The 19,816-nt window shown below is 35.3% G+C and overlaps 1 protein-coding gene across 1 annotated transcript; it reads right to left on the minus strand.

Annotated features, from left to right (window-relative positions):
- Positions 1-327: 327 nt before the first annotated feature.
- On the minus strand, positions 328-945 carry LOC149180082 (uncharacterized). The gene has a single exon (XM_089413761.1). It carries the CDS (start codon positions 943-945, stop codon positions 328-330), a length of 618 nt encoding a protein of 205 aa, XP_089269887.1.
- Positions 946-19,816: the final 18,871 nt, after the last annotated feature.

Genomic DNA, 19,816 nt, shown 5'->3' on the forward strand with positions numbered 1-19,816 from the left:
ACTATAACGCCTTACCACCATATCTCTGCTCGGTCATATCTCTGAGTAGCCATACCACCATATCTTTGCTTGGTTGGTATACTATAATGCCATACCATCATATCTTTGTGCGCCATTGGTGATGTTGCTCAAGTATGATATTATGCGTTCAATGGTCACCGAGTGGTAGTTACGGAGCCGGTGCTCGCCTCTGAGAACGCAGAAATTGATGAAGCCTTCTGGAATGTCTGATGGATGTTAACATGGTATCCTCATGTCGTGAGTTCGATTAGCGACAGGGTATCCTCACCCCTGGCTACAGAGGAAACTTGCAGCCTCTATTCCGTGCTATTTCTCCTCCATGTATAAGTTTGCAACTAATTTGTGAGCAACAAGTTCCTTGGCTAAAGCTATGTTTTTCTCCCATAGTTTAGAGCGCTCAGTTGTTGACTTGACAAGTTCCTCCTGTTTTCTTAGAAGTAAATCCTCGGAATTAACTTTGTCTCTAATAGCTTTCGCCCGTGCAGCCTCTGCTTTTTCAGCACGATGTTGACATGAGGAAAGCTCCTCACTTATTTCTTTAATGTGTTGTTGATGAGACTCCAAGGCACCAGTAACAACCGTGAGCTGCCCCTCCAGTCTTTTCACATTTGCCCGTAGCACCTCAACGTCTTCAAAATTAGGGCTGCATGGACGCTGTGAGTATGTTTGCTGAGTCGACTCTGAAACGGACTGGAAGTAGAGCCTGTGAATGTCTTTGTTCGAACATTGGTGTTTGCATACAGGGCAAGTAGCCTTCTTATTTGGCGGACAATATTCTAGCCATTGTTGCAAGCATAGCTCGTGAAATACGTGGCCGCAGAGGGACACGGACTGGAGATCCTCAATAACGGGCTTGACATATTCATAGCAGATTGCGCAGATGACCTTGGCCGCATTTCCAGTATCTCTGATTTCACCGACCATTCTCTCCGCTATTTTTTAATCGCATGTCTTGTGTATTTACTTTTAGCGATTCTTTGCAGGAGAAGTGGGAGATTCAGTGTATAGTGGGAGAGAAAAGCAGAGGAAGCGTTCAATGTAACACCGCACAGTGAATTCAAGCGTTCATATCACACCTCCGCTGCGCTACCATTCAACACAGCATTTAATTATGTCAACTGGAATGTGGGCAACGGAACCAGATACCATGTCTGAGCTTTTAAAAGCAGCCAAATTGTGGTCATCAATTTACTTTACACGAGACTTAACTGCATAAACGTGATTCCAAAGATTTTATGTCATCGACAGCCTGGCTATCTGGTCTTCAGTCGCTTGCGGATAAATCAGCAGACCTTGAGCGGGAACCTGAAGGTGACCTGGAACGCGATTGAGAGCTCGAGTGCGGACGTCTTCGTGGAGGAGGAATAGCACTGTTTCTCTGAAGAATTACCTTTCCAAGTAGCTGGACGGGTGTCTTGAGGAAGGTGAAATGCAACCCACTCATTTTTGTTGCTGCCTGAGTTATCTCCTACCCGAGTTGATTTTCTGCCACCTGAAGACAAGTTCACACCTGAGTCCTTGAATTCGAAGTACTGAGTTTGCTGAGAATGCATAAGACCGAGTGCATCAATTGAACGTGGCCAGATTTATTTCCTATGACTGAATCTCCAGTTCTGAGCTAGCCACGAGTTCTAAAAGTGACAGCAAGGGAGTCGTACACCACTTGACAACTACTTCTGGACCGAGTTTGCTTTCTTGGGGCTGTGTGTTACATCAAAGATAAATTCTGGGCAGATTGCTACTGTAAAGAAGCCGAGTTTGAAGAGATATAGGGGCTGCAAATTAAGCTAAGCAACGAGGTTCCAATATTTTATTCACCTTGTTTATTTGGCCACTATTAGGAAGCAAACGACCTTTGTACTTCTATTTGTTGACTGTGTATTCAGATTAAAAAGAAAAATTTTATTTATGGGTGCCACTGCTATATATATCAGTATTCTTATATAACCTCTGCACCGAATTGATTATCTGGCTTCTTCCTCTACATAATTTACACACAAGAAACCAAATGACAATGCAATGGTAACTGAATCTCCATCTCTAAAGGCTTCTCTGAACTCCCGTTTCCGATTCAAAACTACATCTCGCCTCGCTGAGTTCATCTTCCTGATCTGAGCTGAATTATAAAGTGATGGTATCTCAAACACAGTTATCGAGTTACTTAATATATTGCTGCTGGTTGGTCTGTTGGTATTCTGGGTCAATTTCTACCATACCAGAATGAGTTTATCACAATTTGGATGCCATTTAGAGACTATTTGTGTGGCTGTATATTCTTCTCATTAGCTGATACTGAAGTGTTGATATACGTTGAAGAGTGAAGGAGTATTTGAAGGATCCAAGCAAGTTTGCAATTGCTGCTGCCCCAGTTGTGGAATCGTATTTAAACTCATTATAATGCATTGATTCCTTGATTCCACTGCTGCATAAAGATTTTGGTGAGCTGATTGTAATCTTTTATATTGCACACTGATCATTTGCTGACATTTATAAAGGATATTGTTGTGTACTGTGAGTAGATATTACTTTTCTGCATTGAGTAGTAGTTGTGATCAGTTTTTTAAGGTGTAAATCAGACATTGAAGAAAAAATGGCCAGAACCAGTGAAGTATTACAGTTCCTTAAAACTCTAATATTATCTACTGTTGATGACACATTACAAATCAGCAAAGGATCTCTCTCAGAAATTCAGACATGTCTACAAAATGCACAGGAAAAGATCGATTTTTTGCAGCTTGAATCACAGCTACAGCAAGAAGAGCTACATCAAAATAGACACCATTCTGAACCTGTTTTTGTTCAGAATATTGAGACAACCACCCATCAGCAGCATGTTAATAATGTTACAATTCATTCAAATAAAGCAGCAGTTGTATATGCAGATGCAGAAACTCAGTCTGCACTTCCCAAGCCTATCATCAGACCTTGGGAACAGCTTGTCCACAACAAGCACAAAATTGGTCTTGGATATGACAAGGACTTGTCCTTTCATATTCCAGACTATGCCAAGCCCATTCAGTTTCAGAGTGCTGGATTCATTCATAACAGTTCACTTGCTCCTCATGACAGTTCACCTCCAGCTGTTCCAGATTCTGCCCCTCTTCCACAGCAACAACAACAACAACAGATTGAGAAATGCCAACACTGTGACCGAGTTGGCCATTTGAAATATCACTGTTTTGATCTTCATCCATGTAAACACTGTCATTAAACCAGTCATTCTTCACACAGATGCTTCAGAAACAAACGTCCTGCAAGAACAAAGATTCATCTTGGATGGATCGCTTCTTGGAAATGGGCATCAACAGCCAAGAAGATATTCCAAACACATGTCAGACTTTGTTCCAGAATATTGAACAGTCTTGCAGTCGAGTTTTCTCCATCATCTCGCCTTGTATCTGACAGGGGGGGAAATGATGGTCATCTACAAGCTTCAAAGTCACATCAAGCGAGCCTGAGCCACAACCTGCCACACCAGTTTCATAGTTGTAGCCAGCGACAAAGATGCCCCTGAACATGCCTTCAGTTGGAAATCTGGGACACTTCCTCTAGCAGAAGACTTCAGCTTCTTGCCAGTTTTGGAAGCATTCCAGGAACACAATTGAGAACACTTCCTCTAGCAGAAGACTCCAGCTTCTTGCCAGTTTTGGAAGAGTTCCAGGAATTGCATTAAGCATTCCAGAGTTGTTGGTCATCCTTAAACCATCACAGGTTGAGACTTACCCTTTCAGGTTGAAGTTCTACCTTTTATGCGGGGTGAGACCTCCCTTTTATGGTTGAAGGTTTCCCTCTTTAAAACAATAGGATCACTTCCTCTAGCAGAAAACTTCAGTTTCTTGCCAGTTTTGGAAGAGTTCCAGGAACTGCACTAAGCGTTCCAGTGTTGGTGGTCATCCTTAAACCACTGCCCTTTATACCAACATTTCATAGAGCACATTCAGCCTAGTGCTGCCATGCATTTTTTGCACATTTTTTATTACAGCTCTCTTCTTGGACTCATACATAACCCTTCGGATTAAGGGGGGGAATGTTGGACACCTAATCCTAAATGGGTTAGTGTGGAAGCCGAATAGACCAAAGCAGTCCAAGAGACCTTGGGATCTGAAACCCAAGAGTCACGTATTGTACTATAAATGTATATCTCATGTTAATAAAAATGTATTGCATGTTTTATCTTTCATATTTTCTCTTGCTGCCCATGTGTGTTTAAAAATTTATATTTTTATTAATTTACAATACCTCTTTTACAAATATGGTATTTGGCCCATAGGATTCACTTAAATAAAACCTCTTTCTTGAGCCTTCATAAATAGAATGAGGGTTATGGACTAAATATAAAAAGAGGTTTTATTCATTTACCATGCGTCTAGTTTATTTATATTTTTATTTACTTACCATACCTTTTGAGTAAGTATAAAAAGACGATTTATTTATTTACCATACCTCCACTTTACTTATATTTTTATTTGTTTACACCCTTGCATCTATATAAGGTGACTTATGGAGTAAATATAAAAAATGTTTTATTTATTTACTACACATCTCATTTATTTATATTTTTATTAATTTACCATACCTCTTTTATAAATATGGTATTTGGGCCTTTGGCCCATTGGATTCACTTAAATAAAACCTATTCTTGAAAATGGGTTGTAACTCCTAATTTCAAGGGCTAAATTTACCTCTTTTACCCTTTCCCTTAATATAAGGTGGGCTATTTGAGGTGATTTTTAAAAATGTACTATGATACAAAATATTCGCCCACTAAAAATTTAAAACCCCTTAATTTCACCAAAGGGTGAACATTCGCCCCTAAAATTTTCTATGGACTGCTCCACTTCCACCTCAGTTGTTTTGCACCCTCTTAAAGTCTCATAATTGCAAGAAAATTTTCTATGGTGCTCCACTTCCACCTCAGTTGTTTGGCACCCTCTTAAAGTCTCATGATTGCTTCTAGGGAACGCAAGATGAGAGCTAGCTCTGATGATGGAAATTGGTTATTTGTAGGAGGTCCTTGTGATGATCCTCCTTGACCTCGATTTCCGTGCGTCTTCAACATTTCGAAATGTTCAATTATTTGTTTCAGAAGATACTTATTAATGTAACTTAGGACTTGTCCACCCCTAGTCGACTCACACACATATATAAAATGATAGACATAAGTTTTTCTTTTACCATGCTCGTAAGCGAGCATTACTAATATTGATCAAATCCACAAGGATTTACTAAATCCTCTCACGTGTGAGCTCCTACAAATTTTCTCTTAATACTAGCTAGGTTACTAGTGCAATGTACGTGTGAGTCACGCTCTAATGCTTTATTAACACCAAATTACTTTCTTTAGTTACCATAATTATTTATTTAATAAATTGGTTTAATATACTCAAATATTAGTTTGCTCTTAGTGGCTTTCAAAATACTCATCTAAAATGAAATTTGGAACCATTCTTGTGTACTCACCAATAAACCATTAATCCTATTTCAAGTAGTAGTTTAAATATAAGGAATAACTTTTACCAAGACATATTTCTTTCTTAGACATATAAATATCAAAACCATTCAAGGTACAATGAACACAATATTTACCTTCAAAACTAAAATGGGAAACCAACTCGTATGGTTGTTGAGTTTTTAATTGGACAATCCTTTGAATATGGTTCTTTGGCTCTTTGAGCATACTCTCCACCCAAAGTTTCTTTTGAGAGTGAATATACAAAAGGTAATAAATACGACAATAAACTTAACATTTCATTTCATTTTTCTCATACCATTTTTTTATAATATATATTTATCGAATAATATTAATATTTTTCATTTAAATGTGAATATATAATAATACTATGCATAAAATGTTTGACATAAATAAATACAATAAATATGTTTCTTACTAAATATCCATGATACATTTTAACTATATATTATTATATATAATTAATAAATCACTTTAATTCTAATTATATATATATATATATATATAAAATCTATTTTAAATTAAATAAAAATATACTCTACTTTATTTACTATAATATATAATAATTCTAAATTTCCAATTAATAATTATATAAATTATTCATTATTTAGCTTATGACCAGTGTGATATCTATAAAATTTGATATGCTTCTTGTCCACTAATTCCTTTTTCCATTTCACTTATTATCAAGAATTTGGACCAATGATAATTATTATCAGAGAACAACATTTATCAACACTTTATATATATTATCAAAGAACAACATTTATGTTCTTATCAAGGAACAACATTTACTTTATATATATTATCAGAGAACAACATTTATCAACACTTTATATATATTATCAAAGAACAACATTTATGTTCTTATCAAGGAACAACATTTATAGATATAAATAAGGTAACAGCTAAAGGTAAAGGTTCTCATCCTCCACTGTTTCCATAATATAATATACAGCCACCACTCCTTCCATAATAAAAAAAGAAAATACAAAAGATCCCTTTTACTCATGTATAATTGTTTTATCAACTTTATTGGGTATTTAGACTCTCTCAGGCCTGAAATAAACTCTTGAATAGACATAAATAAGACGAGATTTGAAAAGAACAGACCATTTGAAGGTACAAAATCATTGAGAGATATAATTATAATATAAAAGAACGAGATATGATAACAATTTTGAATTACTAAAGATTGACAAAAGAATTTGGTGGGGCGTGAAACCATAGGCAAGAGGGTGGGAAGGGCCGGTCTGCATTTCATATTTTGGTGGACTTTCAAAACTGATTTGTCTTACTTTTTCGTTTAAACAAAAAAAGGTATTTCTTTCCTCCCTTCATTAGCTGGATGGCTGGTCGAATCACTCCCGGCTAAGATAAGAATCTCAACTTCACATCGAGAGTGGCATTTTTTTTAATTAAGAATGGTCTTTCATGAAGTTTATCATGGATAGACGATATGTCCAGCTGGACTGCAATTGCTACTTGGTCGTTAGACATGTGGATTAACGTTGGGCTTTCCGAAAGAACCCGAGAGAGCTGGTCCAATATAAATTTAGATTTTTCTAAACTGCTTTAAGGAAGGAAAAAATAAATCATTTGAATAAATAAAGGATGTGGCACCCATAAATGCCCACCACAATGTGGTCGTTTGTAATAAATAAAAGCAATGACACTTGTCCAAACTTTTAGTCATGTAAAGGCCGGCACAGTCTCTACGTTCCGAACATCTCCCTTAGATAACTACAAAGTATTTACACATCCATAGATTACCCAGTGCAATGAGATTTATTTAACATCCATAGATTACCCAGTCAAATGAGATTTATTTTTATTTATTTTTCAATGAAAATAATAGTCTCTTCCAGAGAGGTCAATTACTCGGGATGATACATAATCCCTGCGGTACGCCGTGCAATGTTTACCAATAACACACATCTCAAGGAACAAAGGCCACCACATTACTTCAATATTACTCTGAGTATCGGATGCCAGGTACCGTCAGTAAATTTTACAAAATAGATATTTGATCTCTTTGATAAACAGTTCTAACAACTTACAATGTGATTATGGAATATGATAGACTGATTATATGTGGAAAATTTTGTAGAAATGTTGTTTTTGTAGAAATATATGTTATGAAATCTGATTTAAAATCCAGCCATATGTTTTTTAATATATGTATGATTGATGAATTTACTCTCAGCTCATGCTCTGATAATATTTAATAGAATTGGAAGGAAAACCGACATTGATCACAGTTTTATGGACTTTTTTTTCCAGTGGGAGAGAGAATCCCCGCTGAAAAATCATAATACATCTTATATCCCCGAAACAAACAAAATAAATCATCATCCATCACATTACATCACATTACATCATCATCGAACACATGTCATCATCAAACTGCGGCATCAGCAACAGGATTGGAGAGTGGTTGGGGGGTGCGAAAGCCAACCGCCCCAACCACCACATCATGCACACCGGGTGCAAGTTTTATGGACTTTATATATGTTGAAATATACCATATGAAATATGATATCAGAATCAGCCATATATCTTCGCATTTGAATTTACATTACATTTTATTGGAAACGTTGAGTTAGAATTAAACTATTTCAAACTATGTTAAGCTTTAACCATAGTATTTACTGTGAGTAAATTATTCCTCCATTAAAATAGACCTTTTAAACTCAACCTAACTAATATGGCAAAAAAAACAGTGAACCCAACCCACCTAAACTATGAACAGTGACATTATTGAGTTAAATCGATCATAAATGTGAGTGAAAAGAGTTTGAAGAGCGACATCATTAGGTTAAATAAATGACAGTGAAATTTAGTTGCGAAAAATTCGGTGCAAAATCATATTCTTGGCCATTATCTGGACAAATTTCTAACGCCCTTTTGTCAATGGCGCTGTGTCTGGCAACGAGTCTAGATCAATCAGTCGCCAACATTTAAATTTTGGTCCAGCACTTTCCCGAGTTGATAAAAAAACAAAACGTGCCCGAAATGTTATTTTCTATTGGTTGGCGCGCATGCCGAAATCGGGTGAAACGACATCTTATCAATCTAAAGAATTGAAAGAGTTGTATCTAAGGATATCAGTGACTTGTTAATTAAATGAGTCTCAACGCCAGCACCAAAAATATCGTCATATATTTGCCGGTCTCTCTCTTTTGAGTTTTGATATTATTTTTATGATGTTATCTTATATGTGATGTAAGATGGGTGGAAAACATGTCAGATGGGTCCGGTCTTATCTTATATTTAAATAGATTTTTAGAATTTCAATTAATAAGAAATTTAAAATAAAATAAAATATAATTGATGGATAAGAATTCTAAAGTTTTATTTTATTTTTTAAAATATATAAAATAAAATATATAAATTTGTAAAAATATTATTTAAATTATAAACAACTTTTTATATTTATTATGAACAAAAATTACATATCAATCCTTTCAAGATTCCCATAAAAATAAAAATAAAACACTTCATGAGCTAAAGATGCGAACAGTTGCCAATATTATAAACCATACTTCAAAAATACCTAAAATTAAATATTATATATATATATATATATATATATATAACGACACAACCATTTGGTTTATTTTTCAAAGTGTATAAAAAAATACAACAATATTGGAATCTTTATTAAAAGATACATTTACAGTCAAATTAAAAAGCTAAATTTTAACTATTAACGTTTTGATTTAATTATATATTTATGTGGAGGGTGTTTCTGTTAAGATACTCTTTGGTGCAAAAGTTAAAGATTCAAAACTCTTATTTGAAATGAGTGTGATTATGAAGGCTTAAATGCCCATAAATAATTTCTAGTCAAACCATAAGTTAAATATACTAATAATCTGAAGACTTCACATAATAATAATAATAATAATATATTATTATTATTATTATTATTATTTCTTAATTTTCCTTATAAAATGTTAATAATAATTTTAATTATATTATAGAGTTTGTATAGTTATGTATTCCAATATTTTTATAAAATTTAATAATACAGTTTAAATAATATTTTATTTTTTTTATTTAAATTAATTTTTTTGAATAAATAAATAAATTTAATATCTTAAAATTGGTTTGGAATACTCAAATTATAAAAACTCAATGAATTTAATATGCAATTCCAATAAATCTTAAGTTAATTTTAAAGAAACCTAATAAAATTATATTTAAAAAAAAAAAACTAAAATTTAAAACATTTGAATAAAATAAAAATAAAATTAAATTAAATTAAATTTACGCTAGGCTAATATTATTAATAATATCAATTTGAAATTAATATAATAATATTACTATTAACGTGAGGTTAATTTAATAATATTACTATTAGCTTAAAGTTAATACATAAATTAATAATAATAATTAAAAAAATTAATATTGGTAAATTAATTAATTATTTATTTAATTAATTAATAAAATAAGATAAAATTTAGTCTATTATGAGATTAATAATATTTATCTGAGAAATTAATAATTCTGATAATAAGATGAAAAATTGCAATATTATTTGATTATTTTAACTAACCTTGACCCTTTCCTCTAGGTCCTCCCTCATCTAATCTACTCGTTAAGAGTCTTTTTAACCGTTGCATGCACTATTTAAATGATAGCTAGGATTTGTTCCTCAACTTGTCCTCACAATGAATCACACTAATTGATTCAAATGCGTAAATAAATGATTTTCTATATAATTTTACCGAAATTATTCTCATAATCAAACCATATAAGCACTTATAAAATATATAAACTATTTATATAAAATACTACCTCCTTTTTAAACTTATCCAAGATGTTTAACAGATCACGATCACTTTACGCTTCTCTATTATTATCCACCTTTCAATCCTTACAAATATTATCAATCATCATTTCGGTTGCATTTTAGTTGAGTCCCTAAACTATGATCCTTCGAAATCGTAAATTCTTAACCAATAATAAAATCGTCAATTTAACTTATTTATTACTCATATCATTTAAATTTAATTTTTATTATAATATATCAAACTATTAAGATGATATATTATTATAATCACTTTAATCCTTAAAAAGAGTAATATTTGATTTTGCAACATTTTATTTGGATGAGTAGGGTAAACGCTAGCTGCATGATACTTTTTTCAAGAGTCGACTCAAACCTTAACTTCAAGGGCACATTATCAAAACACTCAACAGCAGGCCATTAGGGCATCCAACAAAGTATTGTTTCCACGTCTTTTTTTGTCCTGTTACTTTGCTTAGTAACGTCGCTTCACCTTTGCTACAAATAAAATCAATAATCAACGCATGTACGACCCTTCACTTTAAGGGCATGTTATCAAAACACTTATCACCATGCTATTATGACATCCAACAAAGTAATGCTCACACGTTTAATTTTTGTGTTCCGTGGCTTAGCAAGGTAGTTTTAATTTTGCAACTTATTAAACTACTATTTGTTTACTGTGTAAAGAAAAGTCTGGTTTTAAATGAAGGGGAGTGCCTAGAGGGGATGGACACTTGTTCACATTCCGGCATCATGAACATAAACCTCGTTATAAAAAACTCTTCGGCTTAATGATCACAACATATACCAACATAATGTGATAATTAGTTTTGGTAAACTAAATTTATTCGGATAACATTAGCTTTGGTAAACTGAATTTATTCTGATAATATCATTTAAATTTATTAATCTTTGCCATCTAGCAATGGTCAGGGACTATAGTAATCAAAATTTTCGAACTTAGCATTAGTTCAACTGTTTTTACCCAAGTTCAATTCTTTTTATCCAAAATTTTTTAATGGACATGATATATTTTATGTATTTTACACTCCATTTTATTTCGGAGTCTTATTTGGCCTCTTCCCGAGGTGGGGAGGCAAAAACTATATCATATATGTTTGATCTACATATTTTGAAACTAGCTAGTTGCTTGGTAATTTGGCACTCGTGAACTAATGCAAGATTAGTCGATAAAATTAAATGCTAGCTCATAAACAACTGCTATTGGGTATTAGTATAAGCTAAACTACAGTCTGGAGTCAAGTCCCTGCCGTGTCAAAATTTCCAAGTGCATGAGAGCAACCGACTTTAATTGCCTGCCTTAAAATGAAAGGCAAGCAAGACTAAACATTCTTAAAATGAAAGGCAAGCAAAACTCAACATTCTTGGGCTCTCTCTGATTTGTGCCTCTGCAAAATTTGTGCCTCTTTGAAATCTGGAACATGAGCAAGAACATGTGCTTCTGCACAGTGGAGCATGAGCAACAACAACAACAACGTGTCCGACCTCTGCCTCTGCAAATTTTGGTACATAGAGAGCTAATTAGAATGAGTTATCTGCTTCAGCGGCAAGGCAATTGAGTCAGGGACTGTGGTCATGGGACGCTTGAGCTTGAATTAGCTCTTTAGCTCGGTCAATTTTCTCGTGGAATTGTTTTCAAACTGAAACTCAAACAAGGTAACAAACTATCTCTTTCATTGATGCCTCTCCTACCTTTACTTGCTATATGTAAAATCTTAAATACAAAAATCAAAAAATCAAAATCCTTAGGCATTTAAGTTTGAATTTGAATTTCTATGAAATCAGTGCTTTGAAAAGATTTGAGATATTTGATAGTATGGATTCGGTAACCTAAAAAAACAGATATTAAATATATACAAATTTCATTGAAAAACTGAGATATTTAAATTCCTAAAAAGACAAATATGAAATCAGTGTTAATTCAGAAACCTGAAATATTTCATATATGCTTAGGGATGCAATCTTGGAGCGAGAGAAACATTCTGTTGCAGCGCAACACATAGGAAACTAGACTTGTGTCTCTTGGTACTCATCAGATAACTTCCCATTCTTCGGCTTTTATCAGTCTGCACACAGTGTGACATTTATGAGCAATTACATGATCAGTCAATCATATATTGTATTAATCATACTATATTGCCTTACTGCAAATATAATAATGGTACTGAGTTTTCTGCATTTAGCAGCATGAATTTATGTTTCATTACTTGCACAGTAAGGGTGGTTTGGGCTGCCCTAAAACCAGAAGAGAAACTGAATGCTTCTTGGCTTGCTGAAGTATTGTTGGACCTTTGTCCTTAACTCCTACAATCATCACTTCGACCTCCACCTGTTTGCAGAATTCAGCTCTCAACAAAACTTTGGAAGTAACACAAATATTGTGATATTCATCTAACTGGGGAAAACAAATGATGATAAGCACGGTTTCAGAGCATGAATTTACCTCTGGTCTTCGCTGTATGCAAAGGGATTTCAAAGGGTTCAGAAAATTAGGATCTTTGGTGTTTAGATGACGTTTGCTGGAAAAAAAGGAGATTCAATCCCTGCACACCAAAAAAATTTGCACCGCCGACTTCATCTTCGGCAACGCGACATCGTTGTCATTTTAACTTCAAAGATATAAATCAACATAATTCCCTCCCTGCATCAATTATAGAGACCAAGGTTCGAATCACTTATAGTTCCAAACAAAAATCATCTTCCTTCGGCTTATCCAGGCGCCAGAAATGTACAATCTACAGAAAAAATTCACCACTAAAAGTTTAATAATACTCTCTCCCCACTTGGTAATGGAAGAAAAATTTGAAACACAAGTCAGTGCCAAAAGATACATACAGAACATAATTTAAAGACAGAATTTTCGTTAGGCAGATGAACTCAATTACAGCTAGGGGAAGAGCAGACCCCAACCAAAACACTGGAATCTCAATTCACAACTCTGTTGTATCTGCAGCGCCCGACCTGCAACCTGTCTTGGGTTCCGTCCAAACATATCTGGGAAGGCCGTGGAAGGCATACTCTCGAACCGTCTTCATGCAGTCAAGACTTTTGTCGTCGGATCAGATCGGGAGTGTCCATTCCATCCATTCCAAACCAGAGAAGGGCTGTGTAGAAATGCTTAAAATGGAAAAAGGTACAAGACAAGTGGGTGGCATGCAATAACTGCATGAATAACTGCAAACACAATTTTCATTTTCGTGCATCTGTCAAATAGCGCAAAGGCAAACTGCCCCTCCAGGTGTCCAACCATCTTACTGGTAGGGTAAGGCGACAGGGAATAATTCTATTCTCTATCTCGGGACCTATACTCGATCCTGCTGAAGTACAACTGGATAATCGGCCAACCATCTGGCGCCCGCTGGATAGGCAGCTCTTATTTTCCGCCTTCGCCACGCCATGGCAGTTATTACTATATAACTATGTGCCGAAATACCAGTGATGCTGCGGAGGACTGCCTAGACCTCTTTGCCAAACGGGAAGCACGAGCACGATAGCGAGCGCAACACCAATCTAATGAGTGCGGAGTCTAGAGGTATATAATTGTGTCATGTTTTTTATAATAATAATATTTGTATAGCTCGACTATGTTGTGACGGCTATGGGCATAGCGAGACTCGAACCTTGTGACCCAATAAAGGCTCTAACCGCTGAGCTATATGCCCCGACTGAGATAAAAACCTGAGCCTCCGGCGGTCAACACCTGATAACACCTGATAACAGGCGATCACATCATTGACCGAAGTAACTATTAGTGGACAAATAGTTTCAAGCTAACGGAATGCTTACCTGGTGTTCTTAGAATATCTGTAATTTGCCTTTCCGCTCTTCAATCAAACGCTCTTGCCATATCAGCGCTTGCTTTTTGGGAATTACGGCTGCACATAACCCGTGCTACTGGTCTTATAGAAGTTTCCGGTCTTACTCTTACCGTGGGAGGGACTAGCAGCGACGCTGCTATCCATCTTGTTTTAATTCAAATTTGTAAGAATCCGAAACATATACCTTTACGTAGTTCAAATAGATTTAAGTCGGTTAGTTTTATTATTTTTAATATTAAAATTGTTATTTTAGTTTTAAATTAGAAATTTTATTTTTCATTAATTGTAATATCAAATAATATTATTGAATAATATATTAGATATATTTTTATTTTTATTTTGATATTTAGTTCACTATAGTTAAAATAGATTTAAGTCCGTTAGTTTTATTATTTTTAATATTAAAATTATTATTTTCGTTTTAAATTAGAAAATTTATTTTTCATTAATTGTAATATTAACTTATATTATTGAATGATATATTAAATTTTATTATTGAATAATATATTAAATATATTTTATTTTTATTTGATATTCCTGTAAGTTGTTTACGTTCGTGGGTGTAGTTTATTTGAGAATAGTTTTTTTTTTAATTTTCATTTTCTATAAAATAAAAAATTATGGATGATTTAAATTTAATTGTGGGAGAATATTTTGAATCGTATACATAATCTAATAGTTGAAATTAAATTCTGAATCGCATACATAATCTAATAGTTGAAATTAAAGAAGTTTTAATATTTTTTTAGTTTCAAACAAAAGTGTCCACACTATTAACACGTGTCGAATTTCAAAATATCATTAAGAATATTAGAAACACTTCTCTCTCCATCTATGTATTTTTATTCTTGATTAGATTGTTTTATTGTTGGTTGATCATCAATTCATTTGATTTACTTATCAGTGTGTTTGAGCAATGAACCATTTCATTGATAACACCCCAAAGGGGAGTCCTAAAGAAATCATTTGGGATGAAGCTCATGTGTGTACCTTGGTTGTGCATGCATGTAATCATGAAATTATTATTGTAAATGCAATCTGATACAAACTTATTAATATAAATAATGTAAAATTTGACAATAAGAGTCAAAAGTTTCGTATATATGTACCTCGTAAGTGTCATGTGGTTTGTGCACCCTCCAAGTGTCACGCATGGTATCACAATGTGTACATGCATATGACAAAAGTTTCTCATGCCCTAGACTCTTGAGATATGACTCATCATGTAATGAAACTAGTGGGCCACGAGGCAACGAAGGTGGTATTCTCATCTCTCAATGTAATGCGACATGTGCAATGGCCAATGTCCTCTACATGCTATCTGCAATGTATGCCTAGTCTCAGCACCAAGTTGTGATGAGTGGTCTAGCTCCATCGGCAATACCACACTCCGAGATGGTTGTAGAAACAATATCGGAGGTGGTGCTATATGCCTAGTGTCTCTATGAGCCCTAACATGTTCATAACTATGTCCCAAACTCGGTCCATAAAACGTAGATTCGATGTTGGTGTAATATGACTTCAAATGTAGCACATACTCTGCATATTTATGCTTTGCAAAGTAAATGGGGACCTAGTCATGGTGGGGGAAGTAGCCCCAAGCTCCAATGAATCAATCATAGACAAAAGCGGTAGCGTTAATATTCTTAAAATATTTTTGTGGAATCGAACTAGCATGTCTAGCTTGACATTCTAGATGGATGTCAAATAACTCCCCATGAATATCAATGTACTTGGTGTCATCTTTCACTACCTTCCAAGTATGTGGGCCTTTAATCTCCAGCCTCCTAATCCTATGTATGGAGTATAGGAGGTGGCTTTGTGGGCCTGCCCTCTAGTATGTCTCAATCACCTTGTTGATGCTATCCAATATCTAAGACAAATTATGCCTAGTAGGTGAACTAGTAGAGATGTTATCCACCTCTTGTGCAATCCATGTCTGATAGGCCCTAAAATCCTCAATTGTGATATCGGTCATAGAATCATTCCATGGAGTGATCAAAACTACACTTTGATTCTCAGCTTCACCCTGTTGAGGGTCTATAAATCATAAACATAATTTAATATATATATATAATGAATTAGAAGCATAATAACATATGTTAGGGCCTAAATCTACCTCAGGCTGAGAAATGTAGGTCTAGGGTAACATGAAGCCACGTTTAACCTGGTAGCTAGCCCTACCAGGTCGGGAGAGGGCTCTCTCCTTGTCAATCTCATGGAATATGGCAAATAATGCAAGAGATTACTGATATCAAGACTAATTTTAGGCTAGGTATATGCTCAAAGGAGTTTTATTGAGTTTTGTGGTTGGTTTGTTGGATCAAATGAGGAAGGCAGTTTTAGGTCTGGGGAATCAACTCAAATTTGTAGAGGTTTCTGTGGGGCGACGTAGGCAAGTGTTTTAGTACTTCAAATTAGGTGTAATGATGAGTCTAATGACTGGTTAGGAGTTGGAGAGGGCATGCAAATTTCATGAGTCCTCTTCAAACAGTAGAAAGCATGTAAAACTAAATAAACCCCAAGGCAGAGCATTAAAACATCAATGAATTCCACCTTTTACACTTGATTCATTTAGCTATGTAGAAAAAGAGAGAGATGATGGCACATATAAACATATGATAAACTAAATAACATAAGAGAAAAGAATACTAATTCACCTTGCCACAAGAATCCCACAAAATGCTAAAAAACCCTAGTCTATTTTGTTGCCAAACTGCAGAAGTGATGTGCAATAGTGCTCAAAGCATGCACAAGATTCCAACCTTGACAAATGACTGAAAAACACATGATATAGACATCCAAACCACCTGTGCTATCCATCAGGGGTTGAATCCATGAGAAAATGGGTGGTTTCAACCATATCTAAACTAGGAACACAAAAGTAGGCAGTGGAACAACTTGCCTCTAAAACTTAGGAAACCAATTCATTACAACTCAAAACCACCTACAACTAATGTATCTACCTCCTTATGTCAATTTTCATCATTTTTACATCATAGTACATCATATTACATCATGAATTTGACCACGAGAGGTAAAAAGTCAAACTGGAAGAAAACTAGGCGAAATTCTGAGCAAACAGGTAAAATTGACAATTTTTCATCGAGTGTAGTGCCACTTTTTATGTGTGTAGCGCTTTTTCCAAGCCACTATTGGAAGGCTTCCCAAAGTCCAAATCAGGTGTCTGATACCTCCTTAGAAAGCTTGGTGAGTCTACTTTCTGGGACAACTTGAATTTTTTGATTTGGAGTTAATTTGCCCCTCCAAAAATGCAACCTCCCAAGCGTACTTCCTGTGTGGCCAAAAAGTGGCAAAAATGGCATTTTTAGGGTGTTTTTAGCTCTTTTGGATGTCCAAAGCTTGTCAAAACTTCCCAGCCATTTCTAAGCAAGCATAACTTTTCATGATGAGTCCAAAAATGCAAAGTTCTCTACAAATGGAGGTCCCCATCAAAAGGATAGCGCTGGTGGCACTACGCACCTGCCAAAAAAACTTGTTTTTTGCCTAAAATATAAAAAAATGCCAAAAATTTCACCAAATTTCTCGAAATTTGGTATGAATGATCTAGGTTAGGTGTTATGGTGAGCCAATGAAGCTTCAGCCAAGATCTTAAGCTTATCTTTCTCTTTCTTGCTCCTTAAAGTTCTCCTTAACTTGGCTTTTAGGCTTCCTATCGTTGTTTTACAAATTTTGTTCCAGGCCAAATAGTGATAAGCCATGTGGTGCAACATCTTTTTCTCCTTATTGGCTTTATCAAGCAAATTCTCCAAGTGCATGTTCGCCTTCTCCAACAAATATTCCCGGTCATTATCTTTTTGTTCAATAGATGTCAACTTGCCCTTTGCCCTCTTGGACTTTTGCCAATTTTCTTTGATGATCTACAGCTCCAGGAGTTCTTGTTTGTCAGTAAGCTACTTCTTATCCTACTCAAGGAAGTTGATAATCCACTTAGCCCCGTCAATATCAAGTGATAAGGCATGGATGTCAGCTTCTTTCTCTTTGATGACCTCCTTGAGTCTTGAGCTTTGGGAGCCCAAAAAAATCACATCTTCCTGAATCAAAATAAAATCTCTATCCTGACCTTCAGAAGGCCCTTCATCATGCAAAGGTTGCTTTCCTTTATCTTGTACATGTATTACTGACGAAGAAGGAAAAGCCCCTTTCGCCTCAGGTGAATATAGCATTTGCTTGTGGTCTGATGAAGGAAACAAGACCCCTTCCACCCCAGGTGGAGATAATATTGTTTGGCATCTGCAAGTAGTCTCCTTGTGCCTTTTTCATAAGTGACAAACACTGGCACACCTGTTGTTTCAGTCTCATGACCCTCTGGTTGATTTGAAGGCCCTCCTTCCTCTTGTAGCACTGATGGGGTCACCTGAGGGTTTTGAAAACCTCATGTGAAATGAAGCTATCCCATGAAGTATTCAACAAGCTTAGCTGATGCAAAACAACAATCTTGATCAATGAAAAATGGTAAATGCTACTAAACTATTGAGGAAGCGATTTCTGTTGCACAAATGTAGCCATCTTCTCAATATTTCTGCATATGAAATAGGCGAGGTTCATCATCCTCACTCTATTGAAATGCATCAACAATCTAACATAGTAAGTATACAAACGAGAAAACCTTCCTTCATAGGTGAAATACTTGATAATTAGTTTCATAAGTGGAGCATAAGTGTCTTGTAGTTATCTGAAAGGAAATACCCTTCTGATTTGCCTTTGATAACTAGCCTTGATGTAAGGCTCATAATGCTCTCTGCCCACATGTTGTGCCTTATTCCACTATTCTCCCACATTAGGAATGCCTGTTGCTGCAGCTATGCTTTCAGGTGTCAAAGTGAAAGAGACACTAGCTAGGTTCACCTGGCCATTGTGAAGATGAAGAACAAATAACCTAGCAAGCTCATGGTGATATTTCACCCTCTCCACCATCTCACAAAACTGGTAACAAGACTAATGTTTAAAACATGTTACTGCAAGAAGGCAAGCTAGTAACTCTATGAGAGTGGTGGGCTCCTCCCAGATGTGTTTTCCTCCTTTATGTGGTTTTCTTGGTACATGAGCCTCTTAGGAAGAATCACTGATAGTTTCATCATCCCTCTCATATGCTGAATCTGTTTCCATACTTGAAAATGTGGAGTGAAGAATGATGAGTATGAAGATATTTTCTCAAATATACACAGACTATTGTTTTTCTTCTGGGGATAAAAGGATTGACTGATAGTAGGATTGTGAATGAGGGTTTTGATGATGGCAGTAGAGTTTTACGGAATGATAGGGTTTGGGAAATGAGAATTAGGGTTTTGAGAATGGTAGGAATTATGTATAGGGCTTAGGGTTTGGTGATAGGCAGTAAGGTGAGTGTCAATGGGAGAGGGAAAGAGGAAGGGATTTAGGGAAACTTAGTGCAAAGGGATGCGATATAGGAAAATAATCACATGGGAGTGAAAAGAGCAAAAACAACAAAACCCTAGACAAGCTTGGGAAGACAACTTTGAGAGCAGCTAGGGTTTCATTTTTCAACATTCAAATCACCACCATGGATGAAAAAATCTCTTGCTAGGCTAGATGCGAGGGTGTACCTACTTGTTGAGAGATTATTTGCAAATTTGTAGGCTTGTAAAATCAATGTAATTAGTTTTGGAGCTTATCCAAAAGATATGCCGCGTCAATGCCTAGGTG

Source organism: Pinus tabuliformis, chromosome 3_2, assembly GCF_031772625.1.
Source record: "Pinus tabuliformis cultivar Carrire ecotype Pingquan chromosome 3_2, CPIR1, whole genome shotgun sequence".
In the NCBI taxonomy this organism is placed as follows: Eukaryota; Viridiplantae; Streptophyta; class Pinopsida; order Pinales; family Pinaceae; genus Pinus; species Pinus tabuliformis.